Source organism: Opisthorchis viverrini, assembly GCF_000715545.1.
Source record: "Opisthorchis viverrini unplaced genomic scaffold opera_v5_62, whole genome shotgun sequence".
Taxonomy (NCBI): Eukaryota; Metazoa; Platyhelminthes; class Trematoda; order Opisthorchiida; family Opisthorchiidae; genus Opisthorchis; species Opisthorchis viverrini.
Window position 1 is genome coordinate 1171524 of NW_008751718.1, and position 24134 is coordinate 1195657.

The 24134-nt window shown below is 41.3% G+C and overlaps 1 protein-coding gene across 1 annotated transcript; it reads right to left on the reverse strand.

Annotated features, from left to right (window-relative positions):
* Positions 1-1010: 1010 nt before the first annotated feature.
* Positions 1011-22443, reverse strand: T265_13389 (hypothetical protein; the record flags this gene model as incomplete). Its single annotated transcript, XM_009168658.1, has 7 exons — positions 1011-1235; positions 11971-12058; positions 13231-13361; positions 20513-20559; positions 20604-20783; positions 22151-22234; positions 22280-22443. Coding segments are annotated over 7 exons (918 nt in total), but the record flags the coding sequence as incomplete, so codon positions are not given.
* Between the last annotated feature and the right edge of the window lie 1691 nt (positions 22444-24134).

Sequence of the window (24134 nt, forward strand, 5' to 3'; positions counted from 1 at the left end):
ATTAAGCTGTGAGCTAACGGGTACGATGTGACCATTAGTTGTCCTCATTATTTGATGTCATGGATGTGCACCGGAAGTGAATAATCGCGCTAACTTCACCGTTCAGACATAGACGATTTCAATAGCTAAACAGAGTGCAACTTTCACTCCGAGCGATTTTCAGGTTTCCTGATTTTCGGAGAAAGGCGGTCTTTGTTGAAAATTAATGAGGTCAAAATCGTCCAAAGCTTTTGATCTATTTTTGGAGGAAGGGTTATATTTCATTCACCTATCCAGTAGTGCGTCCTACGGAGTTGCGACAAAGTAGTCCTCTTATGCAGAAAGGTTCTCACTTAGAAGGGTTACCTTGATGAGGGATCTTTCCAGTCTTGGTTGACCTAGGAGACTGACGAGTTCAGGGTCTCGTATGTTGTACTACAAATTATATATATATATATATATATATATAATTATCTATGGATAAGATGACTCCTGGTTATACTATCTGGCACAGAGAAAGTGTAGTCTAACCAAAACTCAAGACCCTGGATGCACCGAGTAATGAATATATAAATGTCTGAATACACGGAACTGCCACCTTTATTGTTGATGCAAACCCAAAAGCATTGGCACGGCATGCCAAACTTGAAGTCATTCTGTCTGTTCAATTTTCTCAACGCGATTGCTTCAACTCAACCTTATGTATACCCCATGTTGATATAGCTCGCTTGTACACAACGGGTTGGTGATCGCGAGCACCGGTATTGAGTTCACAGCTGAGTGGCGTTTCTATATAAAGCTTTCGTGGAGATTATTTTTTTGGGGGGGTCTTGGGTAATTCAGTCGCTTACAAGAAGAAACAATTGGTTGAAAAATATGCCTCGATTATTTATGAACAGATGGCCTAAAAAGAGCAGACAGATGACAAAGGAATGGAGAGAGAGTATCAATGCAATCACGGGTTTACTCGCCGTACGGCACCGGAGAAGGTTTGTCCATTAGGGTTGCACGCTGGTTAGTGGAGCTCCAGGTTATCGGCTACCGTTTGTAGTGGTATCCAAGTAATTGGTGAAGTCATAATCATCGTTTGTCATCCAGCTGGTAGGCAGGTGTTCCGAAAGCGATTCTCCATACTCAGTTTTCACACGTTTAAGCTGGACAAGACGACGTTCTGCAGCATGAACAACAGTTTCCAGACTACGTTGGTTCAACGTTTTTAAGAGACGAAGAACAGCATTCCGCACCAATCGTTCGTTCTGGGAAATATAAGTTGAAAAGGCGGGGCAATATATGGCAAGTTTGAATTAAGGCTCCGTGGAGCTCCCATCTAAGGATGGGACCCAGATACAGGGAACTTGTTAGTATTCAGGGGTAAAATTTAGGGCTATTTATCAGAAACCATAGGACAAGGCTAACTAACCCCGCCATACTTCTGAACTGTTTACACCAACCCACATAATCACAATCGATTTCACAAGTTTTGTATTTTTCGTCTGTGAAATTTGTTCGTTGGGGTTATGTGAAGCTAAAAACCAACTCGGAATAGACCAGCTCTTGAAAACAGTGTAGGGATCAGGAATTTGGGGCATTTACATTATAAGCTGCTCTCACAATGTTAAACACAGGTAAGAATTTGAATTTTTGTTTGACATGCAAGATATAGGGTTTTTAACTTGTCCAAGGAGCTATGAAAGTAATTGCCATGGTTCACTAATTCCTCACAGCATAAGCAGGACTGACAACTTGGACGTTGCGTTAAGTATTCGACGCTATTTATGCAGAGTAATACAAACGAAGATGTGTAGGAAGCATCTGGAAGAATGAGACGTAAGATTTTGGTTATTCGGGCCACTCGGGTGTTGGAAATTCCACAGGATGTCATGCACTGGGGACACGTGGGCAGTACTCTTAAGGTGTAGCAGACGACAACGACCCACTTTTGATTCATTCACACTATCGACAGATGCGGCAGTATCCTAGAACTGAACAAGGGGTTTCTAAAGATCTGAGAAAAAAACTAACTTTGTCGACCATACATCATTTCTGACTTGAGTTTACTGTGAATACAAGGACACGGAAACGAACAAGAGACCTCCTTAAAACGAGACTGCCTTTCTATGAGGATCACAGTTGCTTTCTTTTTTCTCTAAGTGTTAATATGAGACCCTTCAAATGAGAAGCGACAAACTTGAATAGGATGAAAATCCACTTCCCTTTTTACGACGAGATTCATGTAGTTTGTCTCCTGTTTGTTCGGTCTGGGTACTATCTGGTGCAAATAGATTCAAAGGAAAGACAGGTAACCTAAACGAATCGTTTTATAACGACTTTCTCTTGTCCGGTGGATTTTGGGCAGATACATAGCTCACTGGATAATGCTCCTGATCGCAGCGTTTCTGCCTCATGTTTTGTATCTAAGCGGGGGGAGTGAATTACTTTCTTATCCAGAAACGTTTGCGTGTGTGCACTTACCATTCGATAGATCACTAACCCAGGTGGTTACCACTTTTAGCCAAAATGGACATTTAAATGAAAAACATTCTAACCCTAGCATGCATTCGGAAACATTTGATCAGTTTTCCTCTTGGACCCTTCTACTCTCATTAGTAATCGTTTTCTTTGGCCCTTGAGAAAAGTTTTCGGAAAACACCCTTCTGCGGTCAAACGCAGTCGTATATTAATACAATATTAATCAGTTGGCAAGGTGAAATTGAAGCTAGCTCTTGGCCGTCTGTCCGCCCTCGAGCACCGTTCAAAATAACCCTACCCTTATACTGCAATGCCAGTCCTAAAACCCTTAAGCTAAACAAATGGCTGCAGAATATGAAGGTGATGGTTCATTTATTCATCCTTCCCCGAGAGGAAACATTTCGATTGCGGGAGTAATTCAAAATTCCCTCAATGTGGTTCCTCGAGTGATGCATTGTATACACACCGAAATGGGTCGAACCGCTGAAATTCGTCTCGCATTGGCCATGATGAATAAACTTTGAGGAACTTGTAAATTCTCAGCCTTATTACGTAAGGTGGACTTGCAATCTCTCGACAGTTTCAATCGTCAAATATATCAGTGAGAAGTATTCATGGTCGGCGTGATTTCAGCATGTCCCTCTATTACTTCTTCCGAGATAGCTCAGTGGCTAAGGCACGAACTTACTAACCGGAAGGTCGGTGGTACCGACCCGACCTCTGCATCTTGAGTGCTGCTGACTAGGCCTGGACAACCTGGCAGTATCTCATCCCTCGTGCTTCCCTCAGGTGGCATGACAGCTAGACATCAAAAAGGGTGTTTGAGCCAAGCGATTATTATTTTCCCACTATTCCTTTCGAAGATAGATAGCTCTGTGGTTCCAGAAGAGAGGAAATCATTCCACGGTTGTAAAGGCCAAGGTGGCGATGCCCTTTACCGGGTGTCTCTGATATCCAAGTCGACATTTAAGAGCAGCTGGAATCTCTAGCGATCCCTATTTCATCGAAATATGCAACCGATTCTTACGTAAATTGTTCGGTTCGCCTTATTACTAGTATAACAATGCAAAAAGAAGGACTTTCAACGCACCCGAACTAGGAATTAGCATTTCAGAAACTAGGGAACGGGATGGTGCAGCACGTTATTATCCATTAATTCAGAACTTACTCTAATCCACTGTTCAACGACAACCTAAGCGCACATTTTCATTGCACAATTCATAATTATTTTTCTATGAGTGTAGCTATACACTGATAAGGTACATCTTCACACGCCAGCCATAATTATACAGCTATATCGAACCAGTACATCTGTATGTATTTGAGTGCTGTATGTCAATGGAAGTGGTTGGTTCCTCGTTGGTCAAATAGTACGTTTTCAAAAGATAAACAGCTGAGATAACGCTATGGTGGAATGGAACGTTTCTGAGCAAAAGTGAAGGATATTTTTCCAGTGGACCATCTGATATCAGCAGCATATCTGTTTTTCATTTACCCTTGCTGAATGCCGTAGTATTCATTGTTTGCCTGTGACTCAGTACTGCTCTCTTTGAGGGCATTCCTGGATGGCTAATAATGAGAAGTTTCGCTGTATTCACAAGAGGAAAGAAACACTATTGGGCATCTTTTTTGCACATGATGCATAAGCAGACTTCAGAAAATTGACCGATCTGCCCAGCTCGGCTTTCATGTAATAAACCTGCTTTACTTTAACTGTCAGATAACGAGTAAACCAAAAGACTGAAAAATTACTAATCTGGAAGTGTTATTTAATTTTAAACTTACTAATTACATCTGAAGCTTACCTGGTCCTTACACTTGTCACCAACAAACGGTTTCGGCAAAAGCAGAGTCACACGAATCCGGAGGAGGAAGGTTGGTATTTGAGCAAAGTAAGTTTTAGTTATTTGGAAGTGACTACCTAACACAGCCATATCTCAACTGTGACAAACATTTGAAGCTTAGCCTGAAAGTTATTTACGACGGATAGCCTTGGTTAGTAACTGGATGGAGATGGTGAATAATTTGAGAACATGACTAGAGTCGCTTGTACAAGCACCTAGTGGCTTGTGTGGGTGCCTGTGTCCTGAACATGTGCAATTTGAGGAGAAAACTCAAAGCAATCCGAATAAAGAGATGTTGGTTTTACTTGAGATTAAATTGCTCATCTGGCTCCCCAACCGAAATCAACTGGGCCCTTTGAAATCTTAAAAAAAATCTCCAAAAGAAATTGCAAAACAAACCGGAACAAGTGTGCTTGTCAAAATTGAGCTATTTGGCAACGTGGGGTTTGGATGATGATCTGAAATGCTTATCTTTCTTTTCAGGCCCGGTTTCCCGTCTGCTTATATTTCCCCTCTGGGAGCAGGAACACTTGTACTTTGAGCTATTTTTAACAATTGCCCCCAAATATATTCCACGCGTTTGTTGACACTTCTTGCTAGCGTACCCTTCCTTTCTGCGTATAACTCTTCGTGAAGTTTTGCTAACAGGAAAACTGAGAGAACCCAATGGAAGATGAAATTCTACATCCTAATTTTTTTTCCGCAAAATTGCCGATTCTTTACACTAGTCAGGGAGTGCAAGTTGAAGAGACACCACAAGGGCATGTCAATTTTCTCGCAGTTTAGGGAAATTTTAGTAACCTAATGGTTGCACGTACAACGTTTAATCGATGCTGTAGAAGTTGTCCAGTGGACTAAGTTTTCACGCACCCGGAACAAATTGCCCAGGGTACAGCGTACTCGACAACTTTAATTTTCTAATTTTCAGTCCAATCAACTCATCCAGAAATGGATGTTACCTGGCTGTTTGGCAAGCAGCTAATTCATTATCAACTTTGGACAAGCAGACAGACTATTAATAAGGACTCAAATTTAAGGCGTTCTAAACATCACACCACCCTGATAACTTGTTCTCTAGCTTTTGCTTGTTTGTATTGAATTTTACATTGAAAAATCAAACAACTGTTGCACGTCCGTTGGGTATGGAAAAGCCAAAAACTCGGTTATCCCACTAGTCACAGATTTTTTTCAAAATCTGCAGACTACCCCCTGTTAAGAATCTTGTTGCTGTAAAATCGATCACGTCTTGTCGAATGAGCTGGATGTCAGTTCAGAAATTTTTCATCTCCCCCCCCCCAAAAAAAAATTCAACCCTTGAGTTAGAAATCAGCAAGGAAAACAAGTGAATATTTTTAGGCATCAATAATAGTTTCGAAATTATGCCTTCTTTCCGTACAAAGTATTTTCCCTTATGTATTGTACACAATTTCATGAGTTAAGTGATGTGTTATCCCGAAAGCAGTCATTTAATAACCATGCATCCGAAATGACTTGACTGAAAACATTGTAGCACCGCGTCTCTTTTAAACACGATTTGGTGACCTTATCAGCCACCCGTGGCTGCTGATTCTTATCTCTATCTAGGGTTTTTGAGATGTTTAATGCTGATCTGTTCACCGATGGTTTCTCATAAACGCATTTGAACTCATTATATTTCAGCAGACTGCCAGTTTGCTGGATGTAAGTGTTTTTCTACAAAGATGAAACTGTTATGCAGCGTTCAATTACATTTTAGCGTCAAATTACTCCACTTTCAGGACGTGATCCTTAGCCAATTTTTTCGTCTTCGCTCTGAGTTTTTTCTGATAGGAATCGTACTCCGCTAAGGTTCTCAAACAAACACGAGCCATTCATTTGCTTTTATCTTTGTTTTTTCACCTAAACTCTAGCCTACTCCGTAGTTTGGTTCGAAAGTCTGGAAGTATATGTATGTGATTAAATGGCATCTTACTCGAAAGCTCCGTCACAGGACTCATCTAGTGCGGTCAACGTGAGTTTGAGCCATGAATGTGTGTTGGATGTTGTCAATTTACACAAGTGAGTAAACCTTTCAGATCTCAGTACCTATCTTCTCATGTGATTTTAAACCAGACAGCTCAGCCGAGGCTTTCCACCTGGAAAAAACTTCTAGCATCCATCTCATCATTATTCCTAGTCGACGTCGCTCCCCCAAAAACCGATAACTTACATTCCCTCTACCATCGGAGAAATAGCTAATTTACGGGACCGTCTCGGTCACTGATTGGTCTGCTATAAAATGTTCACTGTAGCAACTTTCTAAATGCAGGTTAGTCGCATCCGATTTTAGTCTGGATGTAAATTGTTGAAGACTTGAGATCCTCAAACGTCGGAAGGAATTCTAGTTTATCAATGGAGAGTATAAGAGGTTTGGGTTGAAAGAATGGGTCCTTGAATTCCAGTAATGTTATACCCATTCCCGTCCTCTGGCTGAACTACACGTTAACTGAACATACCCTTCACTTTCGCTTATAAGAACTCTTTCCTGGCCTTGGCTCGCTCTGTTGCATTAATAAATTGGGGGCTTGACAGCCTGACTTCGACGTCAGTCCGAAGAACAAGTGTTCGTTTCACTGGTGCTCGCCTTTTACAAAGCTTAGACGACATTCCAGTATCCGTTTCTGACTTTAACTTTCTGATCTGGACCACCTGTCTATAAACTTTGAATATTCCGCATACCTTCTAAGAAGCTTTGTTCCAGAAAATCCTATTGAGAGATTCTCAAAACTTTGTATTGGATTCAAGTTTCTCACCATACTTATATCTTCTTTGCTCTTCTACTTAAACTGTATCCGTAAGTTATTTAGAATCGATAAATACTGATCAATAGTGTATGAGGTCACGTGATCGCTCACCCACGCCGCGTTGTTTTGGATTTTGCTTGTGTATGAAGTTTAAAATAATGTACCAATTTTCGCATTATTAGTAATATACATCTGTGAACTACCAGAAAACGGAATTATACGCACAGTCAAAAGGTTAGTTAGTGAAACGGATTTGGCCGGTTCCTGGTTTTATTGATTGAAATGATTCAGGGTACGTTTAGACGGTGAATATACGATGAATCTGACATAAGGTCAAGCAAATTAAAAATATCCGGCTTGTGCTAGGCGAAGTCTGTTAGCAAAACTTGACATATGGTTGGTGAATGAATCTCGATGCCCGGAGTTTTGGAAAAAAACTGATTTTATAATTAAACACAACTTTGAGTTTCCTGCGTAGATGGAAGTTTGACTGATTAAAGGTTTTCGTTCGTTAGATCATTGGTCTTCTAAAAAGTGAAGAGAGTTCTTCCATATACCTGCAGCTCGCTGAGGGGTTCATCACTCTGTGATTCAGGAGAAAGCGTTTTCGTTTTTGTTCTATCAGATGAAATTTTATTATTGGTACAGAAACAATTCTGCAAATTTTATGTTCAAAATAATAGCTCATCTGGGGAATTCTGTTCAAAACCTGGACACAATAACTTGTTCTTAAGAACTGAAGCAATCTTGACAGAATTCGCACATTTTACTGCTGTCCACATAAATGAGACAACGGATGGTGAAATTTTGGGTACCAGTTATTCAGTGTAAAAGACCAGTCCAGCATCCAAACAACCAACGTGATTTGTTGTCAGCAAGTAAATCATTCACACACTTTACCCTTAACTATTCATGCACTGCACTATGGGTATCCTGACTTCGGGTTTTTCACGTTATGATTTCTTTGGCGAATAGGAAAGCAAGAATGCATTCTAAATCCTCTGTAACAATGGGCATGAATGACGCACGCATAACCGTTCCTGGCTGCAAATACTGCTATTTGCAGCTGCCTTCCTGCAACATGATAAACTATTATAACCGAAACGCCAAGTGTCGAATGAGCCACGCCACTTCAGACGGTTTCCAAACCAGGTCGATGCACAGACCAAATTCGGCCACAGCTCTGGTAACAGTGTGGAGCTCTTCCAAATGCTTCGGGTCATAAATGTGAGGTAGTCCAAGGATGGCAGTGTCAAGTGCTCCATGTATGAACTCTTAAAAAGATGCATTCAGACAAAAACCCACTGAATGGCAGTTGTATATTATACATTCTCATTCTTGCATAATGGCCCATGTTAATTTCCATGGCCTCTATCATTTTCATTCTTATAGTTATTTGCCGAGTGCCCTAAGCATTCGGCCAATGGGAACACGTTATTCGCCAAAGTTCTGGCCAGCATATCAGCGCGCCACACTCAGGAAACGGATAACCTGAAATTCCACACCAATTTACATGAGGAGTAATATTACCATAGAACTGGTGTGAAGATTTCACTATTAACTCGTAGGTGACTGTTAAAAAACCATCAAGGACCCGCTAAAAAAGAGTGACGGGCTATCCTAGTTACGCGTATCACATTAGCAATATATTGCACATTAACAGTGACATAAAAATCCTGAAGTTGCGTATTTTGCGCGTTCCGTCAGTTTCTCTGGTTCAAAATAAAAGTATGCTATTTATCAGCCTACTGTTCGATGACATGAGTAGGAAGAGTTGATACCCTTCGCGTAAGAAGGCAACTTAGCAGGATGGAGTACCTACATGCATATTATCTGCCAGAAGGATCAACAGACAACGTTATTCATTGACGTCTGAATGAGTATGATCTAGGATTTCGTTCGGAACTCAGAAGCGCTGTTTACCTTCGTACCCTATGTGACGTGTGTCCTGGAATCCTGCCACTATTCTTTCGCGGTGAGCGTGGTACAACAGCATACGATCCCTTTTGAACTCGAAAGTGGGTTCAGTGTGTGCTTTATTAAATCGTATACAGATATAGCTATTGGCCACAGCAGGGTATGGCAGGCATGTTCTCCGGTCTACCAGAGAACGAACAAACGAGAGCTTGGTGTTACGTGAAAACGATTTGTCGTTGAGCCAGAAACCAAATAGACATCAAATTCGATTACAGCATACAGGAAATGGTGCATATCAGGTGTGCAGGCATGCCTTTAAAGAGAATTACTGCACCGTCTGGCGTTTTAGGGGCAACATCAATGTGATAGGTCACCAGCACATGAAAGTACGGATATCGATGCACGAAAATATCAGGATAAACGCTGCGTTAACGGTAAGGTAGATTTCATTAGAAGAAAGGTGTGGGAAGGTCAGTAGGAGGCTGTATGTCTAAGGAAGGTTCCAGTTACATCCACTATTCACCGATTCCGCTCGGCTGCCATACAAGCCTCATTCGTATGTATTCGAACTCAGTTTGTGTCAATGTTCATCTGACACCTGAATACATAAATCAAACTGATGCCTTTGTTTGTCATTTCTGTGTACCACTTCGAGATGGTCAACACAAGTATGCTTTGGACCTGATTTTCATTCAGGTCTGCGACATGATTTTTTCAAAAGGCAGTTAGATAGTGATTTGAATCCTCATACGAGCATGTGACTCAGTCCCATGTGCATGCTTACTGCTAACGGTCCGTGTTCATATTTGTGCAGATAATGCATCGATGATTGTAGTTTTGGTCGTCTCTAGATTGTTTAGAAGATTCCTTCCGCAGTGAAATTACCTTTGTTTCCCTGATGCTCAGTTGCAAGTAAAGACTTCTACAACTACCGTGACTCTGACGTATCCTAGAAAATACAACAATGAGCGCTCTGTAAAAGTGCACGAGGATATGCTCCAGTTATCCCTTACTCCGAAATTATTTCATCAAATGAGTAAAACTTTAATGTCAAGGATGATAGTTGAACTTGTGTGTTGGTTGACCCTCCCATTCTGTAACCACCAATTTAAAAATAACACTTTTGGCTGAACTCTGCAGATTTGAACGATAAAATAGCGCGGGAAGACGTCGTCTCTGATTCTAACAGCGGCTGACTTTTTGAACACGTTCCACTCACAAAGAAGATGGCTACCGCAATACATGATTGGCCTGTTGGTCTGTTTTCGGTTGTTATATCTGGTATCGAAATGTACGATAACTGTGTAAAATGGCAGCTGTGCGAGCTAAACATTAATAAAAAGGGTCCGCGCACTGATATCAGGTCGTAACTTCGGCTGCTGGGCTATCCCAAAGTCAGCTTCGGGCACTTTGCAACTACTTTCAAAAACTAATTCCCAGACATATCCGATGTCTACGCAGAAAATATGAGTGTAAGTGCTCTAGAATAGACGATATCAGAGTTCCAGAATCATCTGCATTAGACGCCTGAGGCGTCTATAGTGAAGGGTCATAATGAATAAGGATAACGAAGCATACGTTTAACTTTACATTCAAGTATTTACCTATCACAGTAGTGTTTCCAGAGCGACCACTCGCCCACAGTTGATTTTCGCAGAAACTCAGTATATCCTCTCGGCTATAGAAATTTCAGACTTGGCAAGTGTCTCAAGACACGGTAAGATAAAACTGACAATCGGTCATCAATCTGCACCACAGACAGACAGAAAGTATAAACCAAAAAAGTATGATTTAACATCTAGCTTTAAATTTATAGCTCATTTATAATTCAATGTTTAAAGTTCCGGCGTGTCCATCGTCAATCGATAACCAGATAAATCCTCACAAATCGAAAAAATGTGCTTGTACGGGTGAAAAACAAAATAGATGGCAGAGTTCAATACCAATCACCACATCAATGCAACAGATTTCTATGCTGACTGGAAGTAGGAGAAATATAGCTAAAATTGTGCGTGACATACAAGTATCTCGTAGGCTGGCGTTCACTGATGACTATAGGTTTGAAAACGTTACTCAATAGAAGTCCCTATATTTTGGTTGGTACTTGAAATTGAGCCTGAGAAATATTCCCACAGCCTAAATTCAAGAAAAACCATCCGTCCTGCCAAAGGCTCACCTAACCAAGAGAGGTAACTTTTGTTGTCCGCTGGAGAGTGTTAGCTCAAAAGAAGAGCTTCAAAGCTGGAAATTGATGAAACCTACTTGTACGATTCAATCCAAAACAGTGTAGACTACCCCCTGATTGTAGTTTTGGAAATTTTGTGTAAATGCTGTATAACCTTGTTCATCTAAGCATGAAAAACCGAGGATTCTCACTCCTACCTTTATGTGAATCAAGGCTGACATCATTAGAATTGGTACACGTTGTTTCACGTGATGCCATTCTGAAGAGGGCAGACAGAACTGTAATGATCACTGCCTCTTTCGGTTACCATGCTGCTGAACGATCCTCACCTACACAGTTAAACTTATATAAATCGGTAACACTTGAACGGTCGACTAATTAACCGGTGAACTATGGAAACGCGAATATTTATAGGAGGACCACCCGCTCACCTTTGTTTTCGCTCCCAGTGTACACATGCCTATAGTCCATGTAGGAGTGGTTTTTTTCATTTTGTTGGGTTCGGCTTTCAACTGGCTATCGTAAAGATTGCGAGTGCTTTTATTTCAGCATATTTCAACGTGCTAATAAAAATCCAGCATGATAAATGAAAGCCAAAATCACATAATCGTTTAGAGACTTTTGTCCATGTACTGTCAATTTGGACGCCAATTTATCCCCTTTTCTCTTCAATTTCTAGAGGATCTAGTAGCCTGAATAACAGGGGGCTGTATTGCATGTCAGAAATTATCTTCTGATATGCAACAGGACCACAGGCATCATGAAAATGTGCATACAACTTGAGATTCAAACTGGCGCAGAAAACGGCACTTACATCTACCATTGTTGGAGAAGGCAGTCTCGCTGGTGGAGATATTTTGTTCTTGTTTAGGGGCTTCAGACCACATTCCTGCCGAATTTTACTGAAATCGCAATAAAAGTAGTATACAAAAACAAGCGACTATAGTAACAGGACGGTCATGCAAAAGAATTTCGCCTACTGTGGTTGACTGGAACAAGTGATAAGTGGTAAATTCGTGTCCAAAATAATTTTTGGGCAAACGATCCTTTGCGAAGTTTGGCAAAAAACACTTCATGGCCTAAGCACTTATTACGAGTAAAAAATGTCTGTCATAATGACTCTCTGGCAGTCGGTTAGTCACAGCTCAAGCCAACGAACCCACCCTTAGAACCTTCAGAACAAGCTGGCTGGACAATAAGTCACACAGATCACTTCTTGGACGTGAAAACGTGGAAGAATGCACAACACTGCCAACACAACGCTACCCAACTACGAAAGAATGACGTCGCCTAAATCTGTGACGAAACTTTTAAAACAATATTTCCAACGTTCAGCCAACAACACAGCAACCAATGCAGCGCGTCATCACGTTTAGTTTCTGTTTAATTCTACAAGAGGTTGACTTCCCATCTGTTGCTAGCAGGAAACCAACCATTTGCTGGTGCTTCTAGAAGGAGAGAGGTTGTGGAGGAATAAGAGATTATATAGCGATTATATAGCTGACTTGATCTGGCTAAGGGGCATCTCTCATAACTGGACCGAAGAACACACCAAGTTGGCAGATTCCAACGGCATCGCTGACCGTCTACTCAGGCCCGTGCCTGCTCTATTGCGGGTAATAGTCAACAGCGCAGAACGTTGTGGTTGGAAACTAAGTTAATATGTGCTTTGGGCCTAAATGGGAGAAAAGGTGCAGTTCCTTATGACTAAAAACAGAAAACTCCGAAAGCTTTTACAACGGGAAAGTCTGTTCTTCTTTCGGAAATCTTTCAAGCAGTGCAACAGGAACATTACATACCGGAACCATTTGGTTTTTTCTGGCATTTTCCCCATGTATAAAACGTAAACATTCACCCGGAGAAACCTCAAGGTCGTGTGTATACATCCATTTCCTAACTTTCCTCCAGCAATATGGATTTGTGGCTGAGCCGATCAGGCTGATGACCCCAAAAGTCCGTTGTTTATCTTTTGTCTAATATTAAGCAGCGATTTTTCAGGAGCCAAAACAGAAAGTTGAACTACGTCACTTAATTTCTCCGAACTATAATGTAAACACAAACTGGAAAGAATTACTTGGTCTCTTGAACGGTCACATAACAGGAATCCAGTTGTTCGCTTTGTTGAACAGGAGAAGATGTTACGAAATCAGCGCGTCCAGTTGGTAGACTTTTAACTCCAGTTCTTTTCAGCGAAGAAGATTTTGTCTGAAAATGTCATAAAGGAACAAAGCCAACAGAGAATAGTTAGAAAGCTCAATTACTTGATAGCGAAATGTCAGGACAGATCAATCAGTGTCTGGTCCTGAATAAACTTTGGCGCACTTACTACAGGGATACCTGAGAATGAATCCCGACGAGAAATAAGCCTTCTCCCGGAAAATCTACAATCGGGGGCTGTATCTGCAACTGTGGAGCTCCACTCATGAAAAGAAAGCATAAGTTTTCTTAATGGGTCGTCTGTCCTCAATATTGCGAAAACCCACACCACCGTGTATACCCTAATTAAACTCCATATTGTAAACGAATTTCCAGTGTCTCATTGCAACTGCAGCCCAAGATATTACCTTCTTTGTTGTTAGGTAATTAATCTAACTGCGATTAATCGCTTTTGGAGTGTACATTTTGTACACAAATCCTTCTCGTTTAATCATTTTTAAAATTTTGCAGCTAGTAGGATACAAATTACAATCCATGAGTTCGGTCAAGAATGATCAGTAATGCTATTACTCAAAAGCCAAGGCTTGACATAAAGTAACGTCTATAAACACTCGCTGCTCACCACCAATATGAATAACATTCAGCACCAAGACATACACAAATTTCAGTTAGATACTTCAGTAACCTTCGTGGGAGTAAGGTGTGAAGTGATTTGGACTAAATATTTTGACTGAATAAATTACTGTGTCGTTGTGAGTATCCTAGAAACGTTGCGAATTTCATTGTGCACGTTGGGCGTGGCTTGAGAATCGGGGTCCGTGGGTAACAGCTGTTACTAAGGTTGTCTTCCGCAGTGGACTGTGACTACCACACTGTGGATCATCTACTCATCAGTTCATTGTAATTTATGATATCCCATCATTCAGGTTAGACCTTCACCTACACATTTCCCAGTCGCTTATCTCTGTCCTAGGGTCATTAGATGTCTCAGAAGCCGGTTTTATTGTGTATCGAAGCTATTATTGGGGCACCCTAATAGCGATTTCATCTTTTATCGATGTGCGCTGAAGGTGGAAAATTCCCAGATGTGTTCGGCACCGCAAAATCTTTTCGGAGCCTGGATTCCTCGCTCAGTTTACGGGATAATTAGTGAATGCGCGCCATATATTTTCACATGCATACACTCATGTCCCGTGCGAGGTTCGACGCATGAAATACCAACTGGTCAGTTCGACGTTCATTAATGTGTGCCACCGGTGGACCGAAAGTAACAGCTCATTGCAACTGGCGCTGGAACGTGACTGAAAAACCGATATGTGGCAGATATCCGAGAACCATTTTTCCACCAGGCATCATCGCGATGATGGTAAGCGCAAAATCCGTGTGATTTGAGTAGGGCAGTCAAATTCTGCGTCATGCTATGGTGCATATCTCAGCACCGCCGACAATCATACAGTGCACTCATACAGTTCATGGGGAACAGTAATCAAAGATTGCTTGATCCGATTGTGCTGAGGTTTCCATTTTTTATTATTCTGAAGTTTTGGCGGTAACCAAGTTGATAGCTGCTTCGTCCTTCGTCGAAACGCTGCAAGATAAACTCACAAAAGCGCACCCGTACGTACTGAGGAGACAATATAGATGCTTTAATGACGCATACGGCAGACGAGCCTTTTCTAATTGATTTTCAGCCCCCCAAACTGCCGAAACCACTGGATAAACCAAATACTGAGACAAGTGGATAGCACTGATGAACACAGTTAATGATGAGTCGGGCACACCTATCACATCGCTCAAGTGTGAATACGTTCATCTGTTCAGAAATGAAAATTCAGATGCGCCCAACGTGCGTTGGTGTTTATACGCTCGTCTCGCATGTCAGATGTCCGGGGTTCATATCCCGGCACGGCCATTGGATATGTATTGCTGATTAGCGAAACTCAAGTCCAGTGATTCACCGGAATGATTACGCCAGAACACAGGGGGGCGACTGTTCAAACAAGAGTGGTGTGACTATGAACATAAATTTACTTCGTTATCGTATTGCTTCCGACAAAGTCTGTTTCTCTGTGACAACCTTGTGAGTCTCATGTATAGTACACACCAATGGTGCTGTGATCGCCAATTGTCACCAGAGTATCCAAATGAGCAACACAAAGGATCACACGCTTATTACTCTTCTTTGAGTGGAAATCCACGCCGGAAATCACTCTTCATTTAAACCCAGCAAAGAGCAGCTTAATAGCCTCCGAATCAGTTAAGTGTAATCTTCGGCCAAAACAAAAGTGGCAATATCAGACCGAATGGCTTAACAAGCTGAACACAATTTGCCCCATTGATAAAGTATTTGGATAGTATCTGATAATTTGATGTTTCCCCTTCCGATCTGATGGACCAGTTGCTGCTAAGCAAGCCCCGCGTTGGCCTTCAGTCGGTATAGGCATTGTCATGCGCGTTTTTTAAGGTTGCTTAAGTAAAGTCATTTTTATTATGCAAGGAAGCAGTTCTCTACGTAATTGACATATGGCCATCGAGTAAGATCCCTCTGAACAGTTTGCCAGCATAGAGTTCTGTTCTTTTTACCTGAAAGTGAATTCATTTCTAACGCCAGATATTCACCCCGAGTACAGCACGAGTTTCCCAACTAAGATGTGGAGTAGGCGTGCATCTCTCTTTGTTGTTTTCAGTCCGATCACTTGATGAAAATGAAAGCTGACAACCGCTGTACCACTGGCAAATTTTTGTCACGTTATCTTTCCGAAAAAGCACGGAAAGCTGTCATTTCCATAGTTGAAGAGAACATGTGAGTAAAGTGAACTCTGTGAATGAAGGGTAGGTGGCGCTGCATGTGCATAATTTTGAACTGATTGATTGCTGATCAACCGATCGTAGTCGAAAGGCTCATCCTTCAACCATTAGGTCTCAGATTCGAAGTTGTCCAGGGAAACGTGAGGTGCAGAGTGTTAGTGATTCCCGAATTCACTAAACCAGCTATAATGTGCTCCCTGATTATTTGACTTTCAGTTCAGGACGAAACATCGGCTGGCAAAACCTCAGTTACCATCAGAGCTTCAGTATTGTATGAACAATATTTTAATATACTCAGTACATATCATTTTCGGTTATTTTTCCACCACGCATCTCATAGATATACATGATTAAAAATCCATTAGTAAATAAAGGCCTTGATATCTTGCACCTGAGAGCCTGCAAATTTGTTTGAGCAGTACTATTTGACGCATCTCGCAGAAGGAAGCTCTACTGTTTGTTTTAGTACAGAGACATACGTCAGCCCATTCACTCCATAAAATTCTGTGACAGTAGGACAGTGACCGGCTGAAAAAAGCCCATCTGTCGCTTGCAGGTGAGAACAAAAATCGTGCATATTTGACCAGTTTGAGGCTGCACGCTACCGTATGCAGATGCGCGTTTGAGTCACCTCATAGTCGACTAGACTGAGACTACCATCATTTTCGCTTATTGGGTGCAAGACTGTCTAGACAAGATGAGACGTTGTTTTTTGGAAAAGATTCAAACGCTTGTTTATTGGTTTATAGTCTTCCGTCTGACTGTTCTGGCCAGTTCTTGTAAACCAAAGTGAAGTTGTCTGGAATGCCACATTGCATGACTGGTCAGCGAAGTGGCAGCATAAACATATGACGATACAGGTGAAGTAGGATCCTATATCTTCTCAATATGGGCTGACAGTTACCTGTAATTATTATGACGTAGCCCTCCTCCATAAGAAGGAAGTGTTTAAATCTCCTCTTTCTTACAAATCCACCCTAATTGAAGGTCACTTCTGGTAGGAACGTTCATCTATTCTGCGGCAGTTTCTCCTTTGAAAGAGGCGGACCCTCAGGCAAGAACCGATTAACCGTTGACAAGTGTCCGAATTCTGCCAAGGCGAAAAAAGTCACCTATCAGCAGCTTTTGTTAGTGATCTTCGTTTGTTGTATTATATGACTGTTACATGATTACATGATTGTTGCGGGAAGCCGTAATTTCAGGACGAAAGATAGATAATCGTGTCTCCTTCGAGTACAATCCATCAACTGAAGAACGGTGAAGAAGATGACGGTTTATAGGGCAACTTCCCTCATCCACGTAGTACGCCCTTGTCGGAAGACATTACGCCACCTCACCTGACGCACAGTGTTCAGTCTTAGGACATTGAGACAAGTGACGGTAATTAGGCACTTCCTTTTATGGATCTCTAATTATCTAAAGTCATATCAGCGACATGACTCTCACATTTTTAGGACCGCGATAACGCAAGTTTGGGTATGTTTCGTCACTAGTCTGCCGGATCCCGTTGAGTGAGATTAAAGGTTCGGGATAGTGGCCTTACTTGATACAGAAAGATGGGATTGTGTAAGGCCAAAGTCTGGTAATCCGATTGCAGATGCATCAGCTTTGAATCTGAAGTAATATTACCAGCCGAGAATGACTTGCATAAACGGCTGACGCAGTTCTGACCTCAAAACCCGGCTGTAAACCATATATAACTAGTCTGTGGAAAATTTTAACCTGACTCTACCAGCTGTGCGTAGAGGTTAAAGGTGGTAGTTATCACCTGACACCATCGTCTCCCTCCAACTTGGTCCTATCCTCTCTCACTTGCCAAAGTGGTGTAGGTTACTCAATGTTGGCATAGCACACTACTTGCTTTTGCTCAGGAGGGTCATCCTTTGAAAACATATGGCTTAAGCATAAATAAAAGTATAAGGCCACTCTGCTGATTCAGCAGGCTTGTGGTTCATTGTGCACGGTGCTTATGACTGAGGATTGCATTTCGCCATCAATTCGAAACAGCAGTTGGGTATTTGTGTGGCTGAAAGATAAAGTAAATACATTCCAGGCAGCTGTAATAAATTTCTCAACTGCCCTTTATTCAGTGCGAACGAAATCACTCAAAATACAAGTCCTGTAAATTGGTTAGCTGAAAAGCTCATCGAAATTCGGCAGGAATTCCATCAGGCGCACACCTAAAATGAAACGTCAATTATTTTTCAGTTTACTTGCGGTTTCTATCAATTCCACACAATAAGACTTCATCGCGTGGATTTATAGTGTTACTTTTGGTTGTCCGATGTACATCTGACAGGAAATAAGGAATTCAGAACATTAATGGTCAGTACTTTGTGTTGGAATGTGAGAAGTAGGCTATTTATTGGTTCGTGACCGAAATCGATTTTTTATGCATGGATTCCCTAAACGTTATTGAGGTTATTTACTTGACCGATTAATAGTTAACCCAGCCCTATGCTTGCCCCCACGATGACCACGGATTCGGCAAAAGCTTTCCAGGATCATAATGGGAATGTTCTCGTCATCTAGTAATTAGCCTCAGATCATGAGTTGTACCATCTACACTGGGAAAGGGAAAATGGTATCCGGACGCTGTCACATGTGGTGTGCGCCTACATAGACGCCGAATTAGGAAACACAGTCGTTGCAATAAATTTGGTTTGCCGAAAAATTTTGGTCAACAATTCCCTTAGCTTTCTCTCCAAATAAAATACGAAGTAGACCAGGAATATACCATAACGGTTGTTCGGCCATGCGAATTGGGAGGACCGACATTAGCTAGATAACGAGCACCAATAGACAGAGCGCTCAGGACAGTTGACCATTACTTCTCCCCATTTTTCCGTGACCAGATGGACAGAAATGACACTAGAAGCTTGCGACACATTTATGCATACTTCCTGAATCATTGGAAGCATCGGTTCTGTTCGCTGTTTTTATTTTTAGACGTTGACACACCTAAACCAGGGCATATTGGTAACAGTAGTTTCTAGACAGAATGAGCTCTTTGATATCTTGGATGGGATGAAAAGAGGAATCGTGCTTACACGGCACGGTTCAAGGGAATTGTTTAGTACTAACTGTGCATAAGCGCAATCTCTTGGCAATGCATAACTGAGAACAGTGGACATATTACAGTGTTCTCCAGTCTGAACCGGCCTCAATAGCACCTTACAACATTTCATCACCTGAAATGTTTAAATGAGACTCGAGAAATACACTCATTTGCAAATCAGTCCGGTTATCACGAGAGACTCAACTGAATCTCTCGCTTATGATATTCTACAACTGAATGTGCTGCGCCTACCTGATGAGCCCCAAGAAGGGCGAAACCGGTCGTGGGCTGTCAAAGAGTTTTCAGCAATCTTGTGAGTAGTTTCCTTTTAATGAGACTGTTCATTGTAAATCAAAGTTAGTGGTCAATGCTGATTAGGGGATATGTCATGAAAATTTGATGGCTCTGAGTTGACCATGAGTGAAGATGATCGAAAAACGGATGATAGTACTCGAAGAGGAATTTTCCAAATAGGTTACATTTATTCATAGTCTGTTTAAAGAAGACAAGAGTAAGAAAGTGTGAAAGGGACTTGATGCAGCTCTAGTGACACTTTTAGCCACGGAATACTTTGGTGCACTACCAAAAGATAGGATACAAGTCTGCCTTGATGGAGGTGTAACAGATGGATGGTCTCAGAATCCACTGCCTGAACAAGAGCATAGGTCGAGAAGTGAGTTTTCTCAGTTAAAATTCAATGTTGAAGGTTCACTGTCACAAAAGTGAAACTAATTTCTTAATTAAAAGATAAAAAACCTTTCGTTTGTTTACAGTCTTTGCATAGGTATAGGTTTACTAACTTGATTTCATCTACCCAGTCGTTAAGCTGTAGTATGTTAGATTCTCGCAAACTCTAAGAACAGCTGTGTTCTAACCTGGGGGTTGTTTGCGTGCGTCAACTGAAGGTCTGCTATCGGTCATAAAAAGGATTTCGTATCTTAATAGCTGATTTATACACGGTGGCTTGCTTTTGTCTCCGTTACCTGAGATTACCTGAAAGCTGACTGAACAGAGACCTATATCCCAACAATACGAATCTTCTCGACAAAATATACTGCCATCTGGTTCATCAGTAAAAGTAATGCGATCCGAATCATATTGGCTTCTGACAGATTATGTTATATTTAGGACCATTTATGTGCTGTTTTCTACTTCATATTGCTTGGTAATTCATTTCGCCGAAAAAAAAACTATGAAGAGTTTATATATCCACCTTTTGCACCGCCAATGTCAGCCAGCCAACGGCTTACTGTGGAGGGACTCTAGTAATTGCAAAGAGACTAGTTCAAGCAGTGGCTGGGAAAGCAATATTCATGGTTTAGGCACCACATACCTTTTCCGACTCGTTGAGTTTGTCCGATTTCAAGGTCTCTGTGGGGGCTGTAATAACAGGTTATCTGTCAGCTAAACGTGCAAAGTCCTACCGGAGTGAGCTTCTGTGATGTCCGATTCCAAATCCGTCGCAGTTATGGAATCCATGGTGGAGCAGAGGTTTTCAGTATCATCCAATGACGTTTGCTCACACAGATGACTGGTCGGATGCGGTGGGGCTAACAACATCAGGCCAAATGATTCTGCTTCGGCCCGCTCTTCAGGAGTGATGCCTAGATGACAAGAAGCAATGGGAGGTCTAAACAGTTGTGAAAGTCACGAAGAGGCATCTCAAAGACGTCTAGGATTTTAGAACAAACTGTCAAGCGTTTGAGGGGGGGAGGTTGACAGTGGTTATGTCAAGTTTTGGTGTATACGTGTGATTGTTTCAAGAAGTATTCCATACATTGAATGGATCACGAGTTCACACAAAACACGTAATCCTTAACATCCGTAAAGTGACTAGGCACCACAAAAATACCGCGCCGTCATCCTGATTATTTACAGTCTTCTGAATCCTGTCACTTATAATTGATCAAGGGAATTTCGACCCATTCACCGAGCTCGGTAATTAGTTAGCCTTAGCAATCCAAGTTCAACGTCGATTAGGATGGGATCATTTAAGCTTCACGAATCGGATATGATTGCCAAACCTGACTCAGGTCAAGATTCGAAAATCATGGGAGCCAGTCTCAGGCACTCTCGTCTAATTTGTGTGGTAGAAATATGTGGTGGTATCATTTCGTCTTCTTGGTCGCTTGATGGCCCTAAGATGATATGTATGAGTGTAAGTCTTGATAGCACACCTTTTTTGTGTTGCAGGGGTTAGAGTAAAAGATCGATGTGATACCACAGTCCATTAAAATAAAGTATATCTGGGGTTGTCAGGACGCGCCCAGAAATGAAAAAAGCACACATGCACTGAATAACGCATCTCCAAGGTCATCATCGGTACAACACGCTCCGGATAGCAGATGCGAAAATTGAACACAGAACAGTTTTTCGCCCTGAGTGTTGTAGCACTCTTCGTGAAAGTGCAGTTTCGGCAGTTTTAGAAGACAAGCCGAACACACTGATCATAGTTACTTCACCCAGGAAGTGTAGTCTTTTGGCCTTGCTTTCACATGGGTTTTATCTAACAGCTAATATTTCCTCGTCTACAAATTACTCTCCGTAAATGTATGACTGAGTGGGGAACCACAATACTGAGCATAACTCCCAGTATCGTTATCCTAGGTTCTCATACTGCATTTTAGGTTGTCGCAGGAACATGAATACACTTCGTATGTGTGCACAGATAGAGTGAACACGTTAGCTTTCTGCCATCGAAAACTGAAACGCCTTATCATCTGACTCCACCGACACAGGTCGCCTGTATCGGTAACCTGTCATCAGCCACACATCACCTGATCCGGAGCTAACTGATTCCTCCTGCGGTAGATTTTCAGATGCAAGTCTCATTCGATTTGTGCGTATTTTTCCTCCTTGAGCGGAAGATCTATGGTTTGAAGATACGTATATGTCGAATGGCATTAAATAATGTCGAATGAATTGAGTATATGTTGATTACATACAAACAAGGACAATAATGAAAACCCACCGGTGTGATCCAGATGTGTCAGATGCTGCAAGTTTCTTACGATGGATGCAGAGTAGATAGACTTTCCGGACACAGTTAGGTCATCTGGAAGCAAGGATGAATCAATCCAGAATTCTTATTTGAGCCTACCTGCACTCGTGAATGGATTATCTTGAAGCCAGATTTTCTGTAGGGTAAAAAGCCATTTTAAGTGTGCCACCTCGTGAATATCCGTAATCTGATTGCCACGGAGATAGAGCTCTTGTAAATTGTAACAGTGACTGAAAGGCTCAAGACAACAAATTTTGTTGGCGCTAAATTGGACACATAAGTATCAGCAGAGTACCACTACACCACAAACCTTATGTTCACTATCCGCAAATTCTGCATGTTGCGTAATATGGTGACGTCAGAAATTTGCAAGCCCCTAGATCGATATGGATTTCGCTGGAAGTTGAAACTTTATGACAAACCACAGGTTAATTTTTGAAATGTTTTCCAAGTTTTCTCCCCTGGCGCGTACAATAATCATTTTATGCGTCAATTTTCCTTCAACAGCTGGCGTAACTGTCACCGGTTCACTGAATTCTACCATGGTAATTATTCTAAAGCTGGAAAAAATCAAAACACAACAGAGTTTATTTTGGTTACATAGAAACAACTATTAAACAGATGTCATTTCTATCTAGCCATATGAGTGGATGTTTAGAATTTGGGGTTCCATTGAAAGTCAAGGAAACTTTGGTGCAGTAGAGATTTAAACATTCTGTCACATAAGGCACTCATTGTGGAGGGGGTGCCATGAGGAATTTTGTACCTAAGAGTATTATGCGTATCCCTGTAGCCCTATTGGTAGCAGAATTATTGAGGAGAAGGACTTTTGAAAGATGAATTTTCTTGGTAGTTAAGCAAAAGCTAAATGCAACTCCTTGTGGGTAAAAGCCTTTGAGCGCAGGACAAATTCAGGTACCAAACTTTTGAAGAATCCGTTGACCTGAGAGATTAGTGCTCAGGTTGACAGTACAATAAAAAAATATTCAAATCATTTGCTGAAGAACAGCGTTCTCTAAGCTGTGATACACACACCTTTTGTGGGTAAAAGACAGATCATCTGATAGAGTGGCATGAGGCCAAATTACTCAAAATTCTAGACTTACCGTAAAAAAATTAGTAATAGCCAACTTTCTGGATGGAAATATTTGCGCTGCTTGGAACTTATCATTAGAGCGTAATCACTTTTATCAAAGAAACATCGGTTCACTGACGAATAACTCATTAGCTCAGCCCTAAAGGAAGCAATATGTTGACAACAAAGCCAAAAATATGACAGCGTGAGTTTCGACTAAAGTTTCATTTCGGGTATTAAATCGTGCCAGACAGCGTAATAATAAAATTTTAGTGGATATTAGATTCGGTTGTTGTTTGATTCAGTTGGGCTTACAAATTGTATGAGTATCAAGATTTTTTAGCATTCTATTAATTATTGGGAGAGGAAAAATTGTTTCTGAATATTGTAACAAATAACAAACCCTTCCCAAGAGACTTCAGTTGTTCAGATTTCAATGTCCAAACAACAGTCGTACTGAACACTTGTCCAGGACCCGCAACAGCAGTCGTAAGGTAAACTTAAGAAAGTACAGCAGTATCAGCCGGAGTATTCAGGCCGAAGTTGGGTTTTTGTGCTACACTGTCCTTTATAGCTATGGTTATGGTTATAGCTATAGTTACTACATGAATATACATTTTAGCTTTGTTGCAGAAAATAGCCGAAGCACGCAGTTTTTCTACCGCACAGGGATGCAAGACGTTCACATGGGTGTTTTATCAAGATTGGTAAAATCACACGACCAAGCCTACCAGCATGCCATCAAGGGATTAACGCCAAAGTTTACTAAACTTTGTTAGATTTTTCCAAATTATGTTTTTGAAGTGGATTTATTTTTAGGGCTTTTAGAGAATCCTCTTTTTATAGACAATCAGCGTGATATCAGGAACAACAGAGGGT